This window comes from Macaca nemestrina, chromosome X (assembly GCF_043159975.1).
Source record: "Macaca nemestrina isolate mMacNem1 chromosome X, mMacNem.hap1, whole genome shotgun sequence".
Lineage (NCBI taxonomy): Eukaryota > Metazoa > Chordata > Mammalia > Primates > Cercopithecidae > Macaca > Macaca nemestrina.
In genome coordinates this window covers 143,902,372-143,929,436 of record NC_092145.1, presented here as the reverse complement: position 1 = coordinate 143,929,436, position 27,065 = coordinate 143,902,372, and the positions used below count along the sequence as shown (strand labels likewise).

General features: G+C 42.6%; 1 protein-coding gene across 2 annotated transcripts; it reads right to left on the bottom strand.

The window, feature by feature from the left end:
* Window positions 1-14: 14 nt before the first annotated feature.
* On the bottom strand, window positions 15-26,919 carry LOC105478171 (RB binding protein 7, chromatin remodeling factor). 2 transcript variants are annotated; one of them, XM_011735226.2, is made up of 12 exons: window positions 26,592-26,919; window positions 25,630-25,774; window positions 18,598-18,743; window positions 13,978-14,151; window positions 12,851-12,966; window positions 8,987-9,147; window positions 8,060-8,186; window positions 7,872-7,949; window positions 7,369-7,445; window positions 4,597-4,654; window positions 1,184-1,294; window positions 15-465 (listed from the first exon to the last, which is right to left on the bottom strand). In XM_011735226.2, the coding sequence occupies exons 1-12, from the start codon at window positions 26,605-26,607 to the stop codon at window positions 397-399; spliced, it is 1,278 nt and encodes a 425-aa protein (XP_011733528.1). In that variant the 5' UTR covers window positions 26,608-26,919; the 3' UTR covers window positions 15-396. The 2 variants fall into 2 exon arrangements, with proteins under 2 accessions (XP_011733528.1, XP_011733527.1); XM_011735225.2 differs by lacking the exon at window positions 26,592-26,919 and adding an exon at window positions 26,049-26,417.
* Between the last annotated feature and the right edge of the window lie 146 nt (window positions 26,920-27,065).

The following is a 27,065-nucleotide window of genomic DNA, read 5'->3' as shown; positions in this document are numbered from 1 at the left end:
TAAAAAAACACAAGTTTTATTTTAAAACTTTATTTCTGCAAAGCCAATCAAGAAGTGTTGGAAGGAAAAAGTGTAAAAGTTATTCTTGCATATTTGGGAACAGCAAGCACTTAGTTTGAGAAAATGAGGACTTAAAACAGTTGAATCAAAGGCAATACCCTGCTACTTGTATTTAAAATCAATGATGTTCTTTCTTAAGTAACATTCTTCTCTTCCCTAATAGCTACAATATGATACAGTACGCAACAGCTCACTTGAAAGTGCTAGAATCAGAGGATAAAGAAGCCATAAGCCAACCCACTTACATTTCCTACTATACAATGCCTTTTTGGCGCTTGACAAATCAAGCATTCATGTAGCATTACATTCAACAGAAACATCTCTCGTACTTTGGGTTTAAGATCCTTGTCCCTCCAGTTCGGATGTCGTGACATCTGACTCTTCATCGTTGTAAATATTTTCAGCCTGGAGATAACCAAATAAATTCATAGGTGTAAAAACTCCCTATGGTTTTCACAAGGTCATCTAAAAACTAAAAATTTAATCTATTTAAAACTTACTAGTTTCACTTTTACATTTCTTTCTAAAAGCTTCAATAAGGAAATGGCAGGCTAGCCAGTATTTTGAAAAATTCTTTGCCAGTGTGTAATTCCACATGTATACTTAGCCACCCATCCATGCACTAATTTCAATCACTGTTCATAAGAGATGTTTTCCAAAAGCACTTCAAGCATCGTTTAGAGGAAGTGGTAGCCCAGATGTTATGGAAGTCTCAGTTAACACCTTAGAAATGTCAATTACTCAGTGCTCATCCTCAGAGAACTTGGTGTCATTTGAATGCCTTGACATCCCCTTCCCGTATCCCTCATATCTACCACACAGAACAGACACTGGAGACAGAGCAGCGATGCCAAGACTCCAGTGTATGAAGAGCGCAGCAACAATGAAAATCAGTGCAGATGCAGAGATTTCTCCTGACCTGACAGGTGCTACAAATAGCAAACAGTGGACGAAGCACCATATGGGACTAAAGATTGTATTGTTGAAATGGAAAAAGTTCTTTTAAACTGTTTCTGTAAATGTTTGGCATAATATGCACCTACACATTGGAAATAACTTCATTACATTATGTAACTAGTAAATCTCTACAAGATAGTTATTCAAGAAAAACATTTTAACTCACCATTTGCCATATCTGCATGATGTTATCCTCAGACACTGAGCAAATGACCCAAGGCTCATTGGGGTTCCAGCTAAAATCTGAAATCTTAGCAGTGTGTCCTCCATGAATAAACTGTTACAAGAACAAAAAAAACTTTGGTTTCATATACTCTCCTGTTAATCCTAATAAAGATTTTAAAAAGTCTTTAGAGCATCAGTATTTCAACTGGGGATGGGTGCTGTCTGGTTTTGAAGAGAGGGTGGTAGAGGCTCAGTAATCTATTTATACCTGTTTTGCAAATTTCCAAACCTCCAGAAAAGGTGACAGAATATAGTACAATGGATACCTGTATACCCTTTACCTAGATTCAACAAGTACTAATAGCATAACCGATGCTTTATCCACGTGCCTATACAATGAAATGGCTGAAGACTTCAGCCTGCACCCCTTAAGAATGAGGACATTTTCCTATATAATCAAAATGCCATTTCCATACTGATTATGATGAACATTAATCCAGCATCATTTGCTCATATACAGTTACGTGCAAATATCTAAGGTAATCAATCCATTATATGCCATGTAACATACTCTTCTATTATACAAGGGGCCTGAGGAGTCTTCTGGTTCTTCCCCTCTGCACTTAAGATAGGCATACTTCTTGCCCATCTTTCCAAGGTACACAAACAGCGCCAGGGTGAAAGAAAATCCCTGGCTCCAAAAGCATAGCTCCAGATAGTCCCTCATAAGTTATGCCTAAGGTGAGACAGCTTTGCTAAACAATTCTGAAGAAAGCAGTTGTTCCCTGAAAGAGAGAACCTCGTGGGAAGGCACTATGCCTTATTTATCTTAGAATTAAGACTTAAACAGTTCTTCACAAGGATAGTATTAAATACACTGCTTGGAATTGGGACATCACACTTTCTGACAAAGTCTGATTTGACTCTAGTTTGACAATGAGGTCCCTGCCTGCCGACAACTATGTCTTATGCAATGTATCTATTTTACCGAATAATCTTATCAGGTTAAAAATATGAGGTGGGGCTGCGTAAAACTCAACGCCTGTAATCCCAGCACTTTGGGAGGCCAAGGCAGGCAGATGGCTCAGGCTCAGGAGTTCAAGACCAGCCTGGGCAACATGACAAAACCCTGTCTACAAAAAATATGAAAATTAGCCGGGCGTGGTGGGGTGTGCCTGTAGTCCCAGCTACAAACTGGGAGGAGGAGGTTGAAACTGGGAGGTGGAGGTTGAGTGAGCTAAGACTGCACCACTGCACTCCAGCCTGGGTGACAGAACCAGACCTTAACTTAAAAAAAAAAAAAAAAAGAGGTAAACAGCTTTTTAAAGTACTCTTAAGGGGTACACAAGTGAATATATTGCCTGGGTGCAGTGCCTCATGCCTGTAATCCCACCACTTTGGGAGGCTGAGGCAGGTGGATCATGAGGTCAAGAGACCGAGACCATCCTGGCCAACATGGTGAAACCCCATCTCTACTAAAAATACTAAAATTAGCTGGACACGGTGGTGTGCACCTGTAGTCTCAGCTACTCAGGAGGCTGAGGCAGGAGAATCACTTGAACCCGGGAGTCGGAGGTTGCAGTGAGCTGACATCATGCCACTGCACTCCAGCCTGGGCGACAAAGCGAGTACTCTTAAGGGGTACACAAGTGAATATATTTTAAGATCACTGGGGCTTAGAATACATACAGGAGTTATCAAAGCATACTGGTGGAATAGTTCACTACTTTCTTTTTGGGACCGGGTCTCAGTCCCATTGCTCAGGCTGGAGTGCAGTGGTGTCATCATGGCTCACTGCAGCCTCAACTTCCCCGGGCTCAGGTTTCTCCTACCTCAGTCTCCCAAGTAGCTGGGACTACAGGCACACGCCACCACGCCTGGCTAATTTTAATTTATGTTTTTTTTTTTTTTTTTTTGGTAGAGACAGGGTTTTGCCATGTTTCCCAGCCTGGTCTTGAACTTTTGGGCCCACGTGATCCACCTACCTTGGCCTCCCAAAGTGCTGGGATTCCAGGCAGGAGCCACCATGCTCAGGCCCAGTTTAATTCTCTCAAATGTCCCTTGATTTCAAGCTCTCTTGTGAAAAACAAAATCCTAGTGTATTTTCTCAAGCACCTTGGAATTGTTGCAGAGCCATAATACACAAAGTAATACGCTTTCCTTTCTCCCTAAAAAAATTGCTAGAGACCTTGAAAACACTGTACTATGTGAAAGAATCAGTCCCAAAAGACAAAAGTCACATTTACATGAAATATCTAGAATAGCCCAAACCTATAGTGCCAGAAAGTCTCGTAGTAGTTGCCAAGGGCTGGAGGAAGAAGCGAATTCAGAGGTGATAGCCACAGTTTCTTTTGGAGGGTATGAATAATGTTTTAGAATTGATTTGTGGTGATGGTTGTACAAGTCTATGAATATACTAAAAACCACTGCCTTCAAGAACAAAAAAAGGAGGAAAAAAATCGCCCAAAACCCAAGAACACCCCCTCCCCACTGAACTGTACACTTTAAAGAGGTGAACTGTGTAGTATGTAAATTATATCTCAGCAAAGCTGTCATCAAAACAAAAGGGATTGGGGCATTCTTACAAGGTGGGCTTAGTGAACATCTTCTGTGTGCAGGGCTTGCTCTCAAGGGCCTTCTTTACCTTTGAAAATGTGTGGACATTCAACATAATCCATAGGTTCAGACAAAAAAATAAATAAAACTCATGGACAAAGTACAAGTGTGCCAAAAATGAGTACTGGCATTAGAACTAAAATCATAAATGACAAGAGTGATGAGTGACTATCTGCCAAATGATAGGAGGAAACAAATGTTAGATTCAGAGCAAGGACAAGGAACCATTGCTAAATCCGGCAATGTTTCACAGAAAAATGACGAAGTGAGCACTGAAGGACTCAGACGGGAAGAATGAGGATGGGCAGATACCACCATATAAGCTTTCAAAGGGCCAAGGAGATGCATGTGCTTCAATTGGGCATGGGAGGGAGGTAGTGGGCTCTGCTAGCATCAAGATCGAGAAAGCCCTCTTTTTCTGGGCAGGAAACTTAAAAAGCATTTAAAATTTTTTCTATACTGTTAGGAAATGTTAAGTATTGCCAACTGAATAGCAGTTATACTCACTCCCCATCCCCAAACCATCACAAATACCAGAGTTGAAATCAGTGAGAAATCACTACACACTATTTTCCAGGACCTCAAACCATTCCCAGTGAAACATTCATAAAAACCTACTGGGCACCATTTACTATTTTTGATAAATGTCAAAGCCCAATCGCAATAACCTTCAGGACCTCCATTTTGAAACCATCTGCAAGAGCTAGAATTCGAAGTTCTGACTCATTCTCGAAATAAATGGATCAATGACAATCCAATCTGCATATGGCATTTCATCTTCTATAAGCCAATGCGTACCAGGAGTTCTGGAGGCCCATCTTCTGCATCTTCTGCTGATTGTTCTTCCCCAATTTTACTGTAAGAATAAAGAATATAATGCTTTCATCAGTGACATTCTTGTAGCACGAACATCTGCTAAACCAGTCAGCCCAGAAAGTAATCTTAAAACACAAACACACTCACAAAAATAACTTATTTCTATACTACAATCAATTAGGTTTTTTTTCTTTTTCCTTAGAGACATGGCCTCTCTGTTTCCCAGGCTGCAGTGCAGTGGCTATTCATTCACAGGCACGATCACTGTGCACTAGAGCCTTGAACTCCTGGGCTCAAAAGCGATCCTCTCGCCTCGGCCTCACCACACCTGGCTACTGTTTATATTTCGTGTAAGGGTGGAATGTTTACTTTCTGGAAATTAAAAGTTAGAGTTGTTCATAATTAAAGCTGCAGAATGAGGAATTATTGTCAATAATAACTCAAAATCCCTTCATTATTTTAACTATTTATTGCCTTAGAACTAAAAGGTGAAATGTATAGTTAAAAAAATCTACACATGAACTGACGTGTAATCCCTATACTTCACTCAAAGCCTTTTGCATCCCAGGAGTAAAATATAATTACATATCAGTACTATAGATCTGTCTAAAGATATGGCAATAAAACTTTACACAATGTGTAAGCCAAGGAAAGGTTTCTAAGGTTTTTCTCTTAAAAACTTCAATTTGTAGAATTTGCCAGTGCTCAACAGTGAAATCACTCTTTATATATCAGTATCAGCCCTGTCCTTTTACCTAACCCAAAGACTTTACTAGTAACAACTGCTAAAAAACAAAACCCAGCCCTCCAAGTGAGACATTTTTTTCCTTCCCATAAAATTAACCAAACAATCTCAAACCTGTGGGATTGCTAGACAATTATATTTCTCTTCCACCTGTCAGTACAGTTGCTAACACTCACCCATTTTAATCCCAAATTTTATCTAATATTTTTAAATTTTTTGTAGAGACAGGGTCTATGTTGCCCAGGCTGGTTTCGAACTCCTGGGTTCAAGCGATCCTCCTGCTTCAGCCTCACAAAGTACCGGGATTATAGACATAAGCCGCTATGCCTGGCCCCCTATCTAATGTAATTTTAATATTAAACAAGCTAAGAAATAATTGTAATAAGAAATTACACACAATGGTCACAAATTATTGGCACCTTCAGGGGCAATTCAGTTGCCAGGGCATCAGACTTCCAAACCTTACTGTACACTTCATACAACCTCTTTATAGTTTTGATTTAGGTTTTTTAATTTTACTACTAAAATTGTTTTTAAATCAAATACAATGCCCCGAACTGTCTGCTTTAAAGGTTTTCTACATCTTCACGTATTTATCACGGCAAGAGTTTGCTCCATCAGAACCCTGAATATTAGTTATTTTAAGTTTTATATACAAGCATTTTATTCTCCAGTGTCTCTTCTATATACTGAGGATTACTGCCTCTGTAATTAAGGTAGCCTTGGTTTTAATATACAGGTTGAGGATCCCAAATCCAAAATGTTACAAAATCCAAAACTTTAAGCACCACACGACACTCAGAATTTGGACTTTCACACCGAGTGCAATGGCTCATGCCTATAATCCCAGCACTTTGGGAGGCCAAGGCGGGAGAATCACTTGGGGTCAGGAGTTTGAGACCAGGCTGGCCAATATGGCAAAGCCTTTTTTTTTTTTTTTTTTTTAAAGTAAAAAATACAAAACCGGGCATGGTGGCTGTGGCAGTGCCTGTAGACCCAGCTCCTCAGGAAGCTGAGGCACGAGAACCGTGTGAACCTGGGAGACAGAGGTTACAGTGAGCCAAGATTGTGCCACTGCACTCCAGCCTGCGTGATAGAGCAAGATTCAGTCTCAAAAAAAAAAAAAAAAAAAGCAGAAGAATAATTTGGACTTTCAGTTCAGATTTGAGATGCTCAACCAGTTAAGTATAATGCAAATATTCCGAAATCCTAAAAATTCCAAAATCCCAAACACTTCTTATTCCAAGTATTTTGGATAAGGGATACTCAACCTGTACTAAATTCAGTCCACTTCAAAGCAATATATTTAATACAAGCAGAAAATAAGTTATTTTTTGGTAATTTAACAATTTAAACTTAAGATGACATCTTATGGAGAAGTATGTAACTGAGCAACTTTATTAAGTTGTAAAGGCTCAGATGAAAAAAGTAAAGGAGTCTAAAATTCTTAGAACAGCAAGCTGAAGTAAAGGAACTTTTAAAAATTGGGAGAAACTCTTTATACAATGAGGCCCCAGAGAACATAAGCTCTCTGACAGCTTGGGCTGTCCTTGTCCCCTTCACAAAGGTCTCCCCGGCAGTTACACAACCCACAGCGGGAGTGCACATCTGCAGAATGAATCACTGAAAGCAAAGTAAATGGTACAAAAACTCAGAATAAACAGTCCTGCCTACATGTACGATGAGATCCAGTGAGACATAAAATAGCTAACATCTTGATCTCTCAAGTGTTTTAAATACAGTCATTTGAATGCAAAACCAGACACATACACCTTCATGCCTGAATATTAAGAGACAAAACTCACACCAGAGAAATTTATTTTATAGTTCATTTGCTGCTTCACTTCCATTTTACAAAACAAAGACTCTTTAGGAAGATACTTAAAAGTTTCTTTAACATTAGGTTTCTTGAAGGGGGATTACCAAATTGCTTTTCTAGTTATGAATTACTATGTAACTTGCCAGATGAGCATATTTATGCAGTATCTTGTCACGGGAATGTAAGTTACCTTAAATCCCACACATTCAGGCGGCGGTCAGTACCACTTGAAGCCAGAATAGTTTCATTATGTGGAGACCAGTGGACCTAGTAATAGATAATTTTGAAAATGTATTTAAAGAATCATCCGCTGCTAGGTTTGTGGCTGCTGTTTTAATCTTGTATTTTCCCATCTTGCGCTCTATGATCTTATCCTTGGCCTGATGTCCTCACTCTCTTGTCCCGGACTTTCAAGTGCTCTGAAAGGGCTCAGCTCCATCCTGTCCTCAGGAAGGCTGCACTCCCCAGCACTGAGGAACTCAGCCTGGGATTTCAATAAATTTATTCAACCCCATAACCATCCCACAAGCTTTTTAATTCTTCAATAAGGTGTACCTTACCCTATGAATATCTCCATGTAACCATGGACAAGGCATTTTTTTCAATAGTGGACCCACCAGTCTGGTATAGCTTAACTGACGAATCCCTGGATTTCATTTCTTGACATACAGACACCAGAAAACTGTCACATACCTGGAAAATTTCATCTTTATGAGATTCGAAGGTATGGAGTTTTAATTTTAAGTTACGCAGATCCCATAAAGCTACGGTCTAAAAAAAATAACAAGTGAAAATGATTTCTATGCTTTACCTAAGAATTTTCAAATATCTGATTAAAGCACAAGAGAACTGGGTTTTATAAACACCAAATAATGCAAAACCTTATCCGCAGAGCCGGTGGCTAGAATAAATTCGCTGTAGGGATTGAATGAGAGGCAGTTGACTTCGGCAGTGTGCGCATCCACCAAGTGGCTCGGCTTGGAGGTGGTATTGGACCTGGTGTCCCATCTAAAACACAAAGGTAAAGTCACACAGCACCCAGGGAGGACACACTCACATTTGGCCCCACGTCACTGTCACTACACTCCACAACTAGCTCCACTATGTGAGCCCCTTCATGAGGAAACCAACCACACAGCTGGTGATTCAGACCTTGACCACTAAATGATGGTTTTTTAAATTAGATTTTTAAATTAGATTTTAAATTAGATTCCTATTTTAATTACCAGCTACTTCAAGCATACACAAAATACAGACTATGTAGAGAATAATGTTAACAATCTGATACCTACAACTGGTTTTGACAAATGCCCAGTATTTTGTCACATTTGCCTCAGGTTATTTGTTTATAAGATTATAGGTGAATGAAGCCCTGTGGCCATACCTTGATGCAATCATTTTCCTCCCTGACCTCCAACTGGCATCACTCTGGATTCCAATCTTGATATTTACCACCACACCAAGTATGTTCCTTCACATGTCCATACCTATTTTTTTTTTTTTTCTAAATAATAAGCAATCCTCCCACTTCAGCCTCCTGAGTAGCTAGGACTACAGGTGCACACTATCATACCTAGCTAATTTTTTGTTTTTAAATTTTGTGTAGAGACGGAGTCTCACACTCCTGGTCTCAAGCAATCCTTCTGCCTCAGCTTCCCAAGGTGTTGGGATTACAAGGGTAAGCTACCTAAAGCCGTTTTTTTAAAGCCATAACTTAAAAAAAAATAATCAAACTACAGCCTGCAGCAATCACTGATGGTCATTCAGGTCACCCATTTAACAAGATCCCACTGAACTTTCCACCTTACATCATAAGTTTCTGATCATCAGCAACAGATCCAAACAATGACTCGTGCAGCAGGTGCCAGGCCACATCCTCTACAACAGCTGAGTGGCCAGTAAAGATCGCTTTAGCATCCACAATTTTGCCTTCTTTTGGTCCTGCGTTTATATCCCACAGACAGACAGTCTAAGAGAGAAGCAGAGAAAAAAAAAAGAACAAGGGCTATGAGAGACTATTTTTCCCCCCCTCGAGACAGTGTCTCAGTCTGTCACCCAGGCTGGAGCACAGTAGTGCGATCTCGGCTCACTGCAGCCTCCGTCTTCCAGGCTCAAGCGATTCTCCTGCCTCAGCCTCCTGAGTAGCTGGGATAACAGGTACAAGCCACCAGGCCTGGCTCATTTTTTTTGTATTTTCAGTAGAGACGGGGGTCTCACCATGTTGGCCAGGCTGGTCTTGAAAACTCCTCACCTCAAGTGATCCACCTGCTGCCTTGGCCTCCCGAAGTGCTGGGACTACAGGTGTGAGACACTGTGCCCGGCCAAGAGATTGAATTTAAATGCTAACATCTTATTTAAAATAATTTCATTACAAACAAAACTATTCAACTATATAAAAGTTTGAGGTAAACACAAGAGAGAAAATATAAGCAAACAGAAGAGTATGTGGGTGCAGCCTCCATGTGAGGTGCAGAGGAAAAGGAAACTCCACTGTAATGAGGGGGAGGGGAGACTGAGTATGGTGGCAGGCAAGGACACTGACGCTGGAGTTTCTACCTACATACATTCAGACATTCAAGTACCCCAAATTCACTTAGACAACACAACAAATCACCAAGAGCCCGGCGCTCAGCATCTACTGAACACAAATGCACATCCTAAAGTTTACACTGGGATGGGAAGACTGGGAATTAAAATTAAACTGTGCCTCTCACATAGCAAAAGCCTCATGGACAAGTCTTTCACTTCATGGCAGAAACCACCATAAACATCAGGAGATGTGACAGGTAAATGACACTGGGCCAGAAATCTCTACTAGTCTACTCTGAGAGGTCAAGGCCTGGGGCCCACAGACAGATCCCCAATGATATGCTCCTTGAAGCATCAGCAGAGTCCAAGGAGGGGCCATGGGGCCTTGCTTGGGCCTCAAAGGTCACAGCAGCCCACAAATAAGGAGGTCTCATGTGGGCCTTGACATCCTATCACAGAAAGAATTAAGAGGAAAGTCTTAAGTTTTTAATGAAAAAATATTGCAAGGTATAGGGCAACGATTCTCATTCAATGGTTAATAAGAAATAATCCCATGAAGGTATATTAGCACTATAGTTCCACTGACACTGGTATGGGCTTCATGTTTTGTTTTTTGTTTTTTAAAATTCAGAGCACGTGACCATGAAAAGGCTTCATCTCTTTTTATTAAATCACTTTCTTAGAAGAGTTTCTTTTCTATTTTTTTTTTGAGACGAAGTCTCGCTCTCTTACCCAGACTGGAATGCAATGGCACAATCTGGGCTCACTGCAACCTCCACCTCCCGGGTTCAAGCAATCCTCCTGCCTCAGCCTCCTGAGTAGATGGGATTACAGGTGTGTGCCACCATGCCAATATTTTTGTATTTTCAGTAGAGACGGAGTTTAACCATGTTGGCCAGGCTGGTCTTACACTCCTGACTTCAGGTGATCCACCCGCCTCGGCCTCCCAAAGTGCTGGGATTCCAGGCATGAGCCACTGTGCCCAGCCACATGAAGGACTTTCTGTAACAAAGTTATTTCCCAGTAATGGCTATTTTCCCAGTAACAAAACTTTTTTTTACACAATACATATGCCCTCGAGTCTCTGTTGTTACTTACACATGAAGACACTCAATGTACGTAAACTGAAGAGAAAGGAACATGTGGCGCTGCTGCCATTCACACCGACTCAGAAGGACCTGGCAAGATTAGCATGATGCTTGGCATGGGGGGAGCCCCTGGTAAATGTCAGCTATTATTACTACTACCAAATTCCCAGCCTGGTCTCTTCAAAAGGTACTAGTAATTGGGTTAATGAGTACAGTCCACTTTCCCTACTTGGGAAACCATCTCATATACACTTTGAGGGAAGTATCCTTTCAGAAAGCCTGTAATCTCTTTGGGAGGCCAAGGAGGGTGGATCACTTGAGCCCGAGAGTTCAAGACCAGTTTGGGCAATATGGCAAAACTCCATCTCTACAAAAAATACAAAAATTTGCTGGGGTGGTTGGTGGGCGCCTGTAGTACCAGCTACTTGAGAGGCTGAGGTAGATAGCCACTTGAGCTGGAGAGGTGGAGGTTGCAATGAGCCGAGACTGAGCCACTGCGCTTTAGCCTGGGCGACAGAGCAAGACCCTGTCTAAAAAAGTGAAAAGACAACCAACAGAATGGGAGAAAATTTTTGAAAATCAGAGGGACTTATACCTAGAATACATAAGAAACTCTTATAACTTGACAATAAAAAGACAAAATTAAAATATGGGCAAATAATTTGAATACCTATTTCTCCAAAGGAGATATGCAAATGGCAAGTACAAGAAAAGATGCTCATCATTAGTTGTCAGGGAAATGCAAATTAAAACCACAATGAGCCAGGTGTAGTGACTCATGCCTGTAATCCCAGCACTTTGGGAGGCCAAGGCAGGAGTATTGCTTGAGCCCAGGAGTTCAAGACCAGCATGGCCAACATGGTGGAACCCTGTCTCTTACTGAAAGTACAAAAATTAGCTGGGCTTCATGGCGCATGCCTGTAATCTCAGCTACTTGGGAGGCTAAGGCAGAAGAATTGCTTGGACCTGGGAGGTGGAGGTTGCAGTGAGCTGAGATCGTGCCACTATACTCCAGCCTGGGTGACAGAGACAGACTCCATCTCAAAACAAAAACAAAAACAAAAACAAACAAAAAAACCCCAGGAGATACCACTTTACACACACTAGGATAGCTATAATAAAAAAGACAAGCATTGGTGAGGATGTAGAGAAACTGGAACATTTGTACATTGCTTGTGGAAATGTAAAATGGACAGCCACTTTGGAAAATAGTTTGGTAGTTCTTCAAAAAATTAAACAGAGATACCATATGATCCAGTAATTCCACTCCTAGATATATATCCAAGAGAAATGAAAACATACATCCACATAAAAACTTGTAAACAAATGTTCATAACATAATTCAAAGTAGCCCAAAAGTAGAAAGAACTCAAATGGTTCATTGACTGACAAATAAGTGAACTGTGGTATATCCATAAAGTGGAATATTGTTCATCCATAAAAAGGAATGGAATGTAAGTAATGTTACTTGAGAACATTATGCTAAGTGAAAGAGGCCAAACAGAAAAGGCTACATATATGATTTCATTTATATGAAATATCAAGAACAGATAACTCTATAGAGACAGAAAATAAACTAGTGCTTACCAGGAGCTGGGGGAAGGCAGCGAATGAGTGGGGAGTCACTGCTTAATGGGTATGGAATTTCTCTTTCAGAGAGCGAAAACATTCTAGAATTAGTGGTGACAGTTGTGCACTTTTGTGAATATACTAAAACCCACTGAATTGTACACTTAAAAAATACTTTATATTAATCAGGTCCCACAAACATTCTAGAGTTTCCATTATAAGGGCCTGGAGGATCATCTTTTAAATAATGGGAGGCCTTTTGCCTATGCTCCCTCCATCCTAAGGCTACTTCAAAAGAACTTTGTGGAATCCGAAGACTCATACAGGACAGTATGATAACCATGTCTCTAAGTCCTGGGGGAATGTTACCACAATAATCAGCAGTATTATCTTAGAAAACCTTTCATCTATATAGCACTCCTTCAGTACAGCTGTGACACATCAGCTCTCACTATATGAACAAATTACAAAGACTACGTTTCTCACATGGTCATCAGATGCACTTAGGAGATGTCCACTCAAATTCGAATTCCAGGAGAGACCATAGCCTTCCTTCTGGTGACCTCTTAACCTGAGATCAGGATTACATTCTCCACTTGGGTCTAAGAAAAGATGAAAAAACATTAAGTTGTTCTCTGTTTATCAGAACTGGTGAGAATAAATTCTCACTCCTTCATTGAGTGAGCCATTACAGCAATTGCACATGAACAAGATCTGGTCTGACCCATAACCACTTTAAAAAGCTGTTCTCTTTGCTTCGTTCTTAATACCCAATGCAAATTGAGCCTCATGACCATTAAACGATTGGTTTCTTTGGAAAACCTAATATTATCCCCAACACAAAAATACTAAAAACTATAGCTATCCTACAAATTTGGGCAGTGGTAACCCTATCCCCCCAACTCCTCAATTTTTTAGAAATATTTCTAACACAGCAGGTCTGGTTGCTCAGTCCTTGCATGCCTCTAGGGTAGCCTGCAACCATAAATGACCCTTAGCCAACCCCTGGGAATGTGACCCTCAGAAAGTTCTTCACGTCACTGACTGGTAAAGTTGTGTAAGCCCAGAGCAGTGGGGTATGCCATAGGAACCTGTCAAGACTTGCAGGATTGTTTAGCAAGATTCACAATGTATTTGGCTTCACTATTGGGGTTCTCAATTTTGTTACCATGGCTGGTCATAGAACAGGATGTGCCCATGCCAACAGACCTCCACAAAAATCCCAGATTCTGAAACTCAAATGGGCTGCCCTGGGTAGAGACATTTGGCACATGTTCCTATGGTTTGCTGCTAGAGACAAAGTATGTCCCACGTGACCCTGGATGGGAAGGACTCAGACACCTGTAGCTAACCTCTCTGGACTTCCCCTGATGTATATCTTTTTCTTCCTACTTTTGCTCTGGATCCTTTGCTGTAATAAACTTTAGCTGTTAGTATAAGCTGCTTTTAGGCAGTTCTGGCAAATCCCTGAACTTGAGGATGGTTATGGGACCCCCCCCAAAGCAATTTTTAAACCTTTAAATATTACAAAGTATGCTACTTTGACTTAAAAACATTACCAGTTTGAATCAAGAAAACTGCTCAAGTAATGACCTGACTTTATTATTACGTACCTGGTTTAGCAGGGTGTTTTGTATAGTCAAAAACCAACACATCAGAAGATGGTGTTTTTGTAGCAATGATGTGAGGATTCTGCGGCATGTAACGAGCACGGTTTACTTCTCCTTCATGATTGATTTTAATTTCACATTCAATTTTTCCTGTTACAGAACCAAAGCCACCAAATTCTAATGTGAGGAGAAAGAAACACACACACACTCAGGATTAAAATTCACAAATTACTTAGTTCTATCAACCCAACAGATTTTGACCTGGCAGAATACAACACAAATTGACAAGCCAAAGACAGAGACATGCATAGAGAAAATCCAAAAATGTGGGTTCATTTGCCACATCAATTTATTCTTTTTTTTTTTTTTTTTTTTTTTTGAGACGGAGTCTCGCTGTGTCTCCCAGGCTGGAGTGCAGTGGCGTCATCTCGGCTCACTGCAAGCTCCGCCTCCCGGGTTCACGCCATTCTCCCGCCTCAGCCTCCCAAGTAGCTGAGACTACAGGCGCCCACCACCACGCCCGGCTAGTTTTTTGTATTTTTAGTAAAGACGGGGTTTCACCATGTTAGCCAGGATAGTCTCGATCTCCTGACCTCGTGATCCACCCGCCTCGGCCTCCCAAAGTGCTGGGATTACAGGCTTGAGCCACCGCGCCCGGCCCAATTTATTCTTAAAGCCCATTTGCACTGGAAAACATTGGTAGCTGCCTTATGCAACTTAATTCAGTTCCACCTTGGATCTAAAACAACTGTCCTCTTTCAGTTATGAAGATGATACAGTTATTCACTGAAATTTCAAATAACCATATAATAAGCAGACCAACAGCTTTTTAGTTCAAATACAACTCATTGGAAGTGCTGCACTGATTTAGCATCTTATTTTAGGATTCATCAAAACAGGAAAAGTTTTAACCCTCAGGAGTATGAACACCCTTTGAGTCTAAAGTCAGAAGCATCCTCAAATCAGTGTGAAACCCATGCTAACCCCTACCTGTCCCTAAACACACATACGTTGGCCCTGCTAGCATCCTTGGTTTAACTGCTAGTGCAATGCCAAGGTTAACCTCTCCGCCCATCTGGTGTGTGAATAAGACTGTAGTATTAAATAATCATGAAAAAGGCCTTGTAAAGTAACAAAGCCATATAAAAAGCACAGTAACTTCCAAGAAGTAGCAACATATTAGCAGAAAGAATACAAATAGAGAATATCTAAGCAAATACAGCAAACAAGAACATTCTTTTTTGTGCTCATAGATAAAAAACTTGAATTAGTTGCTGAGGCTTAAAAAGATAGGAGAGTTCACACTACAATTGTGTTATTATTCCTGACCTATATTGCCTTTTCTTTGCACATTCCATTTTAGCTCACCCTATGTCTCAGGTCAGGGACAACTAGCACAAATGCCTACTGGAGCCAGGCTGATAAGTAGTAAAACAGACCGGGGCCTGGAGCAACCACCAAAAGGAGAAAACCATTTCTCAGTTCCAGGCAGCTCCTTCTATGTGGAATGCTTAATGAACATTGGCTTCCATGTCTTAATATTAGTATCTAGCTGTTCTCTCTGAAGCAAACATAGCTTACTATTGCAGTGCGGCTGAAAAAACCGTATCTCAAATCCACGATTACTTCAAAGCTCCTTTACCCACTACTCTCACGTGACAACATGCAAAAGGACCCTTTTTCCTCGTAGCACCTTCTGTTCCATGGTGTCAATGGAAGAAGTGTGCCTCAGCATGCTAAGACCCCTCCTGATCCAATAGTCTCCTGCCTCCTGAGACTGCTCCAAACCTGCTTCACTTTGACCTTCAACATCCCATTGCATGGACTCCAGTGACTCTAACCCTTCTGCTACAAAGATACTCAAATTTCCTGATTCCTTTAGCTAAAACAACCTGAAGAGCTCTCCAAAAAAAAGGGGGGGAGGGGCGCTTCCAAGTAGGATTTACTTTGAACACAAGAGTTTTGTTTCCTCAAACTTAAAATTTTGAAGTCACTGTCTTAATGATCACATCCATTAAAAAATATAACTGAATATTGGCCAGGCGCAGTGACTCACACCTGTAATCCCAGCACTTTGGGAGGCTGAGGCGGGCGGATCACAAGGTCAGGAGATCAAGACCATCCTGGCTAACAATGTGAAACCTTGTCCCTAACTAAAAATACAAAAAATTAGCTGGCTGTGGTGGCGGGCGCCTGTAGTCCCAGCTACTCAGGAAATCACTTGAACCCAGGAAGCAGAGGTTGCAGTGAGCTGAGATCGCACCACTGCACTCCAGCCTGGGTGAAAGAGTAAGACTTTGTCTCAAAAAAAAAAAAAAAATATATATATATATATATGTATATACACACACACACATATAAACGTAAACTGAATATTAACAAAGGTATTAAATTATTTCAGCTACTTTTTAGAATACATTGGATGTGTAACTTTAAGATTTTAATAGTATATTAATATCGTTATGCAGAGACTGTTAAACTGCAAGCCCAGTAAATACATACTTCAGGGCTAAAAGCCATTTAAAAATTTCTGATTACAATATATTCAGGCCGGGAGTGGTGGCTCATGCCTGTAATTCCAGCACTTTGGGAAGTTTAGGCAGGCTAATCACTTGAGGCCAGGAGTTTGAGACCAGCCTGGCCAACATGACAAAACTCAGTCTCTACTAAAAATACAAAAATTAGCTGGACGTGTTGGTGGGCGCCTGTAATCCTGGCTACTCTCGAGGCTGAGGCATGAGAATCACTTGAACCCCAGAGGTGGAGGTTGTAGTGAGCCGAGATCGCACCACTGCACTCCAGCCTGGGTGACAGAGCGAGACCCTGCCTCATAACAAACAAAAACAAAACACAAAAAACTCCCAATATTTAAAGAAATAATGCATACAGTTGTCGGGGAATGAACGATAAATTGTGGGAGGGGTAAACTGGGTGAATCACTTTGGAGAACAGTTTTCTATGAAGTTGACAATGAATACACCATACAACCCAGCAGTTTCGCTACACTAGAGAATGTAATATTTTTGAGACAGGATCTTGCTCTGTTGTTCAGGGTGGAGTGTAGTGGTGTGATCCTAGCTCACTACAGCTTCGAACTCCTGGGCTCAAGAGATCCTCAGCCTCCCAAGTAGCTAGGACTATAGGCATGCGCCACCACACATGGCTAGTTTTTAATCTATTTTTTGATAGAGACAATGTCTCACTGTGTGCCCTGAGTGGTCTTAAACTCCTGGGCTCAAGCGTTCCTCCTGCCTTGGCCTCCCAAAGTGTTGGGACTATGGGTGTGAGCCACTGTGCCTGGCCAGTATTTTATTTTCAATAAAAAAAAAACCCCTAAGGCACGTATTAGAAAATGCTAACGGCATTAAGCTATTTGGGACTGTGAAGAGAGAGTTAATACAGCAGTCTGGGTGCTTAGCCCTGGAGTCTCTGAGGAACACTGGGACCCCATTACTGACCCTTGGCAAGCTCCTGGGAACATGCACCTCAGAATGTTCCTTCTGTCACTGATGAACTGATGATTTTGTGGTGTGCACCTGGAGCAATGGACCGCGTTGTACCAGTTTGTCAGGTTTACTTTGCAGATATCAAGATTGATGATACATACCTTCTTTTATTACTGGGTCCTCAGTTTGTATTACTGGGGTCCTCAAGTTTCAGTCACCATGGCTGGTTGTCAGCAGGATGTGCCTATGTAACTAGTCCCCCAAGAAAACCTCAGACCCCAAGACCCAAACAGGCTTCCCTGAGCAGAGATATTTCACACATGTCCCTGCAGTTTGCTGCCAGAGAGAAAGCACATCCTGTGTGGCCTTGGACAAGACTTGTGCCAGATCTCCCTGAGCTTGCCGATGTACATCTTTTCCCTGCTGCTTTTGTTGTGTTCTTTACTGTAACAAACTTTAGCCACAAGTATAATTTGTTCTTGGGAGTCCTAGCGAAATCACCAAACTTGGGGTGGTCATGGGAATACCAAAAACAGGAGAGTATGTGTTTGACTAAATTAAAAAAAGAAAAAAAAAAGCCAAGAGATTCCTAAATTAACCCTACCACTACTGCCACTCTCCTCAAACAAAAAAATACCCACTGCACACACCAACACATATTACTTCTACCAAAGAGGAATATCTTAATTACACATAGCAGTTATTCACTTAATTTATCTTAGATACCTTCCTATACCAGTGTGTACAGATTTTTCTAATTAAAAAAAAATTTTTTTTGAAATTTTGGTAGAAACGAGGTCTGTGTTTTTCTTACTGGACTTGAACTCCTGAGCTCAAGCAATCCTCCCACCTTGGCCTCCCCAAGTGCTGGGATTATAGGTATGAGCCATGGCACCTGGCCTTTCTCTCTTCTTAATTGCTGAGTAGTATTTCAAACATACCATGTGCTTAACCAACTTTCTATGAACCAACATCTGGGTTACAAGGTTGATCCTAATTTTTCAATTATGCAATTATGGCTAAAATCCTTGTGCACATGTAGGTGAGTAGTTCTGTAGGATAAAGTCCTAGAAGTTAAATTACTGGGCCAACAGCTAATAGTATAGTTTTAATAGCATATGCTTTGAAAGAGACATTTTCCCTTTGACATCAATATTGGAATATATGATATACCTACCACCCTTGTCACTGTCACAATGGGAAGCATCAAACTGTGCATCATCATTGGGAATATGTACTCGAGCAACCACCAGATGATTCTGTTCATCAGACGTATGAGTCCCCAGCACTAGCCAATGAAGGGCATAATCTTTTCCTTCCGGTCTGTTTAAGAAAGAAAATAAGTCACACTGATCTGACAAGAAATCTCCAGTTGCTAACAAATTCAGTCTAGTTCCCTCAAAATACATTCAAATTTCTTTAGCAAATATATACTTAGCATCAACTGTGTATCTTCTCCCCCTCTGGTTACCAACTTTACAATCCCCACATATGCAAATATAAGAAAATATTCTAGTTACAATATGCAGAGGGCTTGCTTCTTTCTCAAAGACCCATCCTCCTGTGCCTCAATTATCAATGTGAACACTACCTTTTATAGAGCAGCACTCTGGGGAAGGCAGGCCCAACTCAGTATAACACAGACAAACATCTACACAGGAATCCACCAACAATCCCCACACTCATAAATCACAACTTCCCACCTAAAGAAATCTTCTTCCCACCTAAAAATATCTTACACACTAGATGTTTCCTATTTCCCAATAAGAAATTCTACAAGATAGTATGGACAGAAAGTACTGAATCAAAAAAACAGCTTAAATCCTGGATCAAACTAAAATGCAATTGCTTAAAACACAACCTCCCTGGGGCCTCAGTTTCTTCGCTGAATAAAACAGGCTATAAGTGCAAATGGCATGATGTGAACTCCTTGATGTTTATGATACCTAAGTTTATGAAACGAACATTCTCAATTTTACTGAGCCATCTTTGTTACCTTGTTCTGTGGAAACTCACCTTGAGGCTGAAGAACTTGCCCAAACCTCTTGGCACCTTGGTCCAAGCAGTGATTTTTTGCATCAGTATCTATCAAAAAGGCTTCCCCATTTGTATTATCTAGAACACAATTTTCAACTGTGCTCCATGGTCCCACTTCAATGAAGAGGACTGAGAAGTAGGGCTCTAGGCCCCAACACAAGACAAGTTAGGCCATTTATCTGTTTCTAATTTTCAGCTGCACAAAGGACTCAATGTTTTTTTTGTTTTTTGTTTTTTTTTTCCTAAAAAGATTGAAAGTTACTTCTAGGCAAGTAATTTAGTAATAACTTAAGAAAATACAAGGCCGGGCGCGGTGGCTCACGCCTGTAATCCAGCACTTTGGGAGGCTGAAGCGGGCGGATCACGAGGTCAGGAGACTGAAACCATCCTGGCTAACACAATGAAACCCCGTCTCTACTAAAATACAAAAAATTAGCCAGGTGTGGTGGTGGGCACCTGTAGTCCCAGCGACTTGGGAGGCTGAGGTGGGAGAATGGAGTGAACCTGCGAGGCGGAGCTTGCAGTGAGCCGAGATCGTTCCACTGCACTCCAGCCTAGGCGACAGAGCGAGACTCCATCTCAAAAGAAAAAAAAAAAAAAGAAAACACAAGATGCAATTTTACCAAGATTTGGCTTACAGTAAAAAAGTGCGTGCACACAGACACACGCGCGCGCACACACACACACACACTCCCCCAAGAAGAGAGTAAGGCAGCCATGACTACACAATAGCAACGTGTTTGAAAAAAAGACACCTGGGCACGGTGGCTCATGCTTGTAATCCCAGCACTTTGGGAGGCCAAGGCAGGCGGATCACCTGAGGTTGGGAGTTTGAGACAAGCCTGTCCAACATGGAGAAATCCCGTCTCTACTAAAAATACAAAATTAGCCGGGCATGGTGGCACATGCCTGTAATCCCAGCTACTCAGGAGGCTGAGGCAGGAGGATCACTTTAACCTGGGAGGCGGAGCTTGCAGTGAGCCAAGATCACACCATTGCACTCCAGCCTGAGCAACAAGAGTGAAACTCAGTCTCAAAAAAAAAAAAAAAAAAGACGACGACGACAACATGGGTCTTGATTGATACATGCACAGTGGGCCAAGAATATGATGTGGCTACCAAAAAAGTAATTAATTCCATCTTAGGTGGTCTTTTTTTTTTTTTTTTGAGACGGAGTCTCGCTCTGTCACCCAGGCTGGAGTGCGGTGGCCGGATCTCAGCTCACTGCAAGCTCCGCCTCCCAGGTTCACGCCATTCTCCTGCCTCAGCCTCCCGAGTAGCTGGGACTATAGGCGCCCACCACCTCGCCCGGCTAGTTTTTTGTATTTTTTAGTAGAGACGGGGTTTCACCGTGTTAGCCAGGATGGTCTCGATCTCCTGACCTCGTGATCCGCCCGTCTCGGCCTCCCAAAGTGCTGGGATTACAGGCGTGAGCCACCGCGCCTGGCCCTTAGGTGGTCTTTATACCCGTGTAGGGGGCAATCCACATGAGCCCATGTGCCCCCGCCCCCACTTTTTTTTTTTTTTTTTTTTTAAGAGACAAGGTCTCCCTATGTTGCCCAGGCTGGTCTCCAACTCTTGGGCTCAAATTGATCCTCCTGCATCAACCTCTTCAGTAGCTGGGACTACAGATGTGTGCCACCACATCTGGCTTGCCCACTTATTTTTAACCAGTAAAACCAACATACTTTATGAGGACTTGGACAGAAATCAAACCTTTACAGGGAATAGTGGCTTAAAATGAAAGGGTAAGCCAGGTACAGTGCTGTGCACCCACAGTACCAGCTACTAGGGAGGACTGCTTAAGCCTAGGAGTTCATGTCCAGTCTGGGCAACACAGCAAGATCCTGTCTAAAAACAAAAACAAAACAAAACAAAACAAAAACCAGTCTGGGCAACATAGCAAGACCCTGTCAAAAAAAAAAAAAAAAAAAAGAAAGAAGAAATATTTGGCCACATGCGGTGGCTCATGCCTCTAATCCCAGCACTTAGAGAGGCCAAGGCAGGCGGATCACTTGAGCCCAGGAGTTCGAGACCAGCCTGGGCAACATGGCAAAATCCCATCTCCACCAAAAAAAAAAAAAAAAAAAAAGTAAATATTTAAAAAGAGAAATAAGAATGCTTGAGAGAAAGAAGGCACCACAAAGCAATGCCGGGACTGACATCAAAGGAAAAAAGTGACTTGTTTTTTGTGGAGTTAAGCAAGAAAACTGAGACTCACAGGTAAAAAATTACAGGTAGACAGGTCAGTTTATCATAGGCCCTTTCTAATGAACACTGTCCCAAGATGGACTGGAGGAGCTTAAAAATCCCTCTGGACTCAAATTTAATTATTCCAGTTTTCCCCAACTTGATCATCATATGAGGGCTTTTCTTTCTACTAGAAATCCTTTCACCTCCATCACTAAAACACAGCCTGTTTTCCTAAACTAATCAATATGACACTACTTTCCTCCAATACTGGATGTATTTAAAGGCTGCAGAAACACTAATGTTTAAGAGAGCCTATCCATTTTCAGTGCAGAATCCTCTGACCCCAGTAACTACCACTAGGAAATTTAGCCAAGCATCACATAAATATGGCCTATTACAAGATTATTCTCAGCAGTATTGTTTATAGCAGCAAAAAGACTGAAAATAACTAAACATCCATCAGTAACGAACTGGTATCATATATTACACAGTGTATCTATAAACAAAATTCTATGGCACCCTTGAAAAGAACAAGCATATCCAAGCATGCTGACAGGAAAATCTCCAATATGTACTCTTACTGACAAACTCAAGAACTTGCTACCATAAAAAATGAAGATACAGGTATGCACTTCTACACACTGGCAAGGATGGGTTAGGAAATTGAAAACAATGACTGGGGAAAGGAAGTAGGACAGTAAGGGATGTGGAAAGGGGACTTATTCTTCACTCTACATCCTTTTGTACTTCCTGAATTTGAAAAACTACAAAGCTTTTTAGGTAGACAATAACTTAGTCTCAATATATTTAAAACATTATTCAACAAGAGATATGAAATAACTACCTAATTAAAAAAAAAACAATTTCTTAGAGATATCTAAATAAAACCTTTTAAAAGTCAAATCAACAATTGTAATCCCAGCATTCTGGGAGGCTGAGGTGGGTAGATCATGAGGTCAGGAGTTTGAGACCAGCCTGACCAACATGGTGAAATGCTGTCTTTACTAAAAATACAAAAATTAGCTGGGTGTGGTGGTACACACCTGTAATCCCACCTGCTCAGGAGGTTGAGGCAGGAGAAACGCTTGAACCTGGGAGGTGGAGGGCGCAGTGAGCCAAGATGGTGCCACTGCACTCCAGCCTGGGAGACAGAGTCTTGCTCTGTCTCCAAAAAAAAAAAAAAAGCAGCAAGCCAAATCAATTATTTGGACAATTACCTAACTCGACTGAAGGACAATAGCTCAGAAAGTCCAAGTAATCGTTATATGAGGTGGAGCAGGGTCTTGTTCCTCAGAGTCAGACACTGAGGAACAGTCAACATTTTTACTGTTCTGTATGGTGATAAAACACAGTCCCTTTATACCCCTAACTGAACCCTGCAAAGCACCACACAGCAATCCTCAACATCCAAGAATGCAGGCTGCTTGGCATTTTCTTACATTCTCTAAGGCACTGCACGTCCCACAACTCAATCCCACAACAGCTTTGTATACAAAGAACACCATGATACATATTAAATAATTTAATTAAAGCATTTTCTGTTACATTCCTAAGTATTACATATTATAGGTAACATTTAAAAAAAAAAAACTTCAGCAAGTAGCTTCCATTGAAATCCAAATGAAGAAACACAGAGCTATTTCAATCCTGACAAATTATTTCTGAACAGGAAGGGGTGGGAGAATCAGCATCAGTCACCACTTACTGTGTACTTATGCTGCACCAGGCACTTTAACATGCATGATCTCATTTAATTCCCTCAAATGTAGGTAGTCAGTACGACCAACATCTCCATTTACAGCCCAGACAACACGGCCCCAGTTCACAAAGCTAAGAAGAAGCAGGGGCATGATTCTAACCCAGGTCTCTAAGTTTAAAGTCCCTGCTGTTTTCCATTATGTTACAGTGGGTGAAAAAGATCCCCAAAAGGGTAAATTTAGTTAATACATTTTAAATCTGCTTAACAGACCAAAGAGGCAAATGCACACAATGCTCAAACCAGAACTTGAATACCCCTGGGCATACGATGCTTAATCTAGTTTTCAATCTGTTCAAAGGTGACTGTAAACGTCAATGCTTCCAAGTGTCCATCACTTAGTTCTTCTCTACTCTTCCCACATCTGTACATTTACATTTAGATTTTTGGGAAGCCCAGTGGAAATTCCTATCTGTATGGAAATCAATGTTTGCATATGGAGAACCTAGCCATTGTAAGAGCAGTTTTATATACAATTAGATTATTATTGTAATTATTTTTTATTTTTTTATTTTTATTTTTAATTTATTTATTTTTTTTTTTTGAGACGGAGTCTCGCTCTGTAGCCCAGGCTGGAGTGCAGTGGCCGGATCTCAGCTCACTGCAAGCTCCGCCTCCCGGGTTCACGCCATTCTCCGGCCTCAGCCTCCCGAGTAGCTGGGACTACAGGCGCTGCCACCTCGCCCGGCTATTTTTTGTATTTCTTAGTAGAGACGGGGTTTCACCGTGTTAGCCAGGATGGTCTCGATCTCCTGACCTCGTGATCCGCCCGTCTCGGCCTCCCAAAGTGCTGGGATTACAGGCTTGAGCCACCGCGCCCGGCCTATTATTTTTATTTTTAAGAGAGAGAGTCTTGCTCTCGCTCAGGCCGGAGTGCAGTAGTGCGGTCTTGGCTCACTGCAACCTCCGCCTCCCAGGTTCAAGCAATTCTTCTGCCTCAGCCTCCCTGTAGCTGAGACTACAGGCACACGCTGCCACGCCCGGCTAATTTTTTTTTTTTGTATTTTAGTAGAGACAGGGTTTCACCGTGTTGCCTGGGCTGGTTTCAAACTCCTGAGCTCAGGCAATCCACCTGCCTCGGCCTCCCAAAGTGCTAGGATTACAGGCGTGAGCCACCGCGCCCAGCCAAAATTAGCTTATTATTTTTATAACTTGTTGCAAAATCCTCTTTTTAGGTTAGAGTTTCATTTAATCCTCTTTAAATTATATGCCCACAACACTCAAATTTAAGATGCTTTTTTGTTGTTTCTTTGGAAGACAGGGTCTCACTCTGTTGGCTAAGCTGGAATGCAGTGGCGCAATCATGGCTCACTGCAGCCTTGAACTCCTGAGCTCAAGCTAACCTTCCAAAGCGCTAGGATTACAGGAGTATAAGCCACTGTGCCTGGCCCCATATTTAATACACTTTAAAAAGTACATGGTCAAGTTCCTACTAGAAAAGGTTCAAGTGAATGAGAAAGGCAGACTAACGCAGGGACCAGCTGTGTGATCTTGGGATGGCACTTAAACGCTCACTCCCAGTTCCCCTATCAGTAAAACAAGGATAATGAAAATTACCTACAGCATAGTACTACTGTGAGGATTACAACAAGACGTAGATTCCTCAGCTGTGCCAGGCCCTGTTGAGTGCTCAATAAATGCCAGCAATTATTACCAGAGAAACCGTAGATCTAACAGAAAAGAATACTCTTATGAAGACTAACGGCAATCTCAAAGTGTATTCCATAAGCCGATAACATCTTTTCTTTGGTCAATTGTTGACAAGGTCTTTTTGCCTTTACCAATTAAAATGTATTTATCTTGGGTGACTGTTACGTGTGTTCACTTTGCAAAAATTTATGAAGCCATACAACACTTATGATGTGTGAACTTTTCTGTAAATATTCTCTTTTTCAATAAAGTTTTAAAGAAACGCATTAGTTTGGGCCCAGAGAGATGCTGCTCTACATTCGAGCCCGGGAACTGTCAAATACATTCAGTGTTTCCTCCAAATACCATTAATCTCACAACGGATTCTTTCTCCCCTTTTACCACCACACTATACGCCAGAAATCATCCCATAAATCACGTTAAGTTTTGAAAATAAAAACCACCTGCCACCCCATGCAAGGGCTGATTACATACTTATGTTCTAGGTATAAAACGCCAAAACTAGGAAATTCAGAACGACAGTTAAATTTAAGCAAAAAAAAAAAAAAAAAAAAAGTTGCCAGAAACCCTTACTTAGTCACTTCAGGAAGCCACTGAACGGTAAGACTGGGCCACTGAAGAGCATGGGTCATAACCAGGTCATACAGAAACGGTGTATTCTTCTTCCAGATTTTATATTCTTCATTGATGACACGCTCCTCCACAGTATCTTCAAACACTGAAATTTGGAGAAAGCCCACACAATTAAGTGGCTGAGATGGATCGAAGTCAGAAATTGGAGGTCACCTCAAGATGGCCACACCTCATGTACTCTTTCCTTTTACCTCTAATTTGGACACGGACAACTAACTGCTCTTCCAGAAGGTGAAGAAAATACTACCAACCACGAAGCCTCTTTTTTTCCGTTGAGATCAATACCCTCTGCGTATACCATGTTGGGTAGTCAATTACACGGACATGGAAATTGTTTACCCTGTTACAGCTGTTCGCACCTGTTCTAAGATGACGACCTGTACGTACAGGGGCTGCGCGACCCACTCGGGAAGACAACTGCACGTGTACCAGAAGCCCACAGGCCTGGTCCCTCCAATCCCCATCAGGGGAGGCCCCAGCTCCCACGACACCCGCCTCGGCAGCCATAGGCCTGAGGGCTCCAGCAACCCCCGGACAAGGGCCGCGACCCCGAGGCGGTCAACGCGCGCGCGTAGAAGGAGCCGCGGCGCTCGCTTCCCGGCGGCGGCGGCGGCCGCCTCCGCCCCGGGGCCGAGGGCGCCGGAGGGAGCGCAGCCGCTGGAGGAGGGAAGAGAAGAGGGGGGCCCAGCCCTCGGCCCCGCGCCCGGCTCCGGAAGTGCTCGGAGCCCTCGGCACGGCGGTCCCGTCCCGCGCAGGCCCCTCGAGGCGCGCGCCCAGCCTCGCGCCCGGCCCCGCCCCCTGCTCCGCACGCCAATTCGCGCCTTTCGCCGGCGCGTGCCGCGGCCTCGCGCGCCCGCCGCCCCCCGCGGCCCCGGCGCGCGCCGCCCCGCAGGGCCTCTTACTCTCTTTACTCGCCATCTTGCGTCGGGTCGTTCGCCCCTCGCCGCCGCCTCGGACTCCCCTCGTTAGCCAAGAGCAGCCCGACCACTGGCGCTCCTGCCTTTCCCAAACGCGTCACACACTCCCCGCGGTCGAAAGCCCGGGCCCAGTCTTGCTGCCTGGGTGCTCCCCAGACGCCGCGTCCTTGTTTCCTGCCTCCTCCCCGCTCGCGGGTACCGAGGTCTGAGGCGCTCTTCTCTCTCTCTCCAAACTTGGAACGAGACTTTTCAACCCGCGCCTCCCAGCCCGCCCAGGCAGCTAAGCGCAGGCGCATCCGCCCTGGGAAAAGTGAGAGGAGGCGGAGAGGCGGGTCTGGGAGCCAACGGCTCCAGCGCCGCGACCAATGACGCGCGGCGGGCGGGTTTCACGCGGCGTTCGGAGGCGGGCTTCTGGGGGTGGGCGGAGCGTGCCGCGGCAGGAAGTTGGCGATGCGCAGG

What these genes read in the sequence shown, in the direction of transcription:
- LOC105478171 (XM_011735225.2), bottom strand. Translation starts at nt 26,196, where the DNA reads ATGGCTGCCGAGGCGGGTGTCGTGGGAGCTGGGGCCTCCCCTGATGGG. An exon ending in AAAACACCCTGCTAAACCAG is followed by an intron (nt 12,967 to 13,977) that starts GTACGTAATAAT and finishes ATCTTTTCTTAG; the next exon opens with ACCCAAGTGGAGAATGTAAT. An exon ending in ATAAAGATGAAATTTTCCAG is followed by an intron (nt 7,446 to 7,871) that starts GTATGTGACAGT and finishes ATCTATTACTAG; the next exon opens with GTCCACTGGTCTCCACATAA.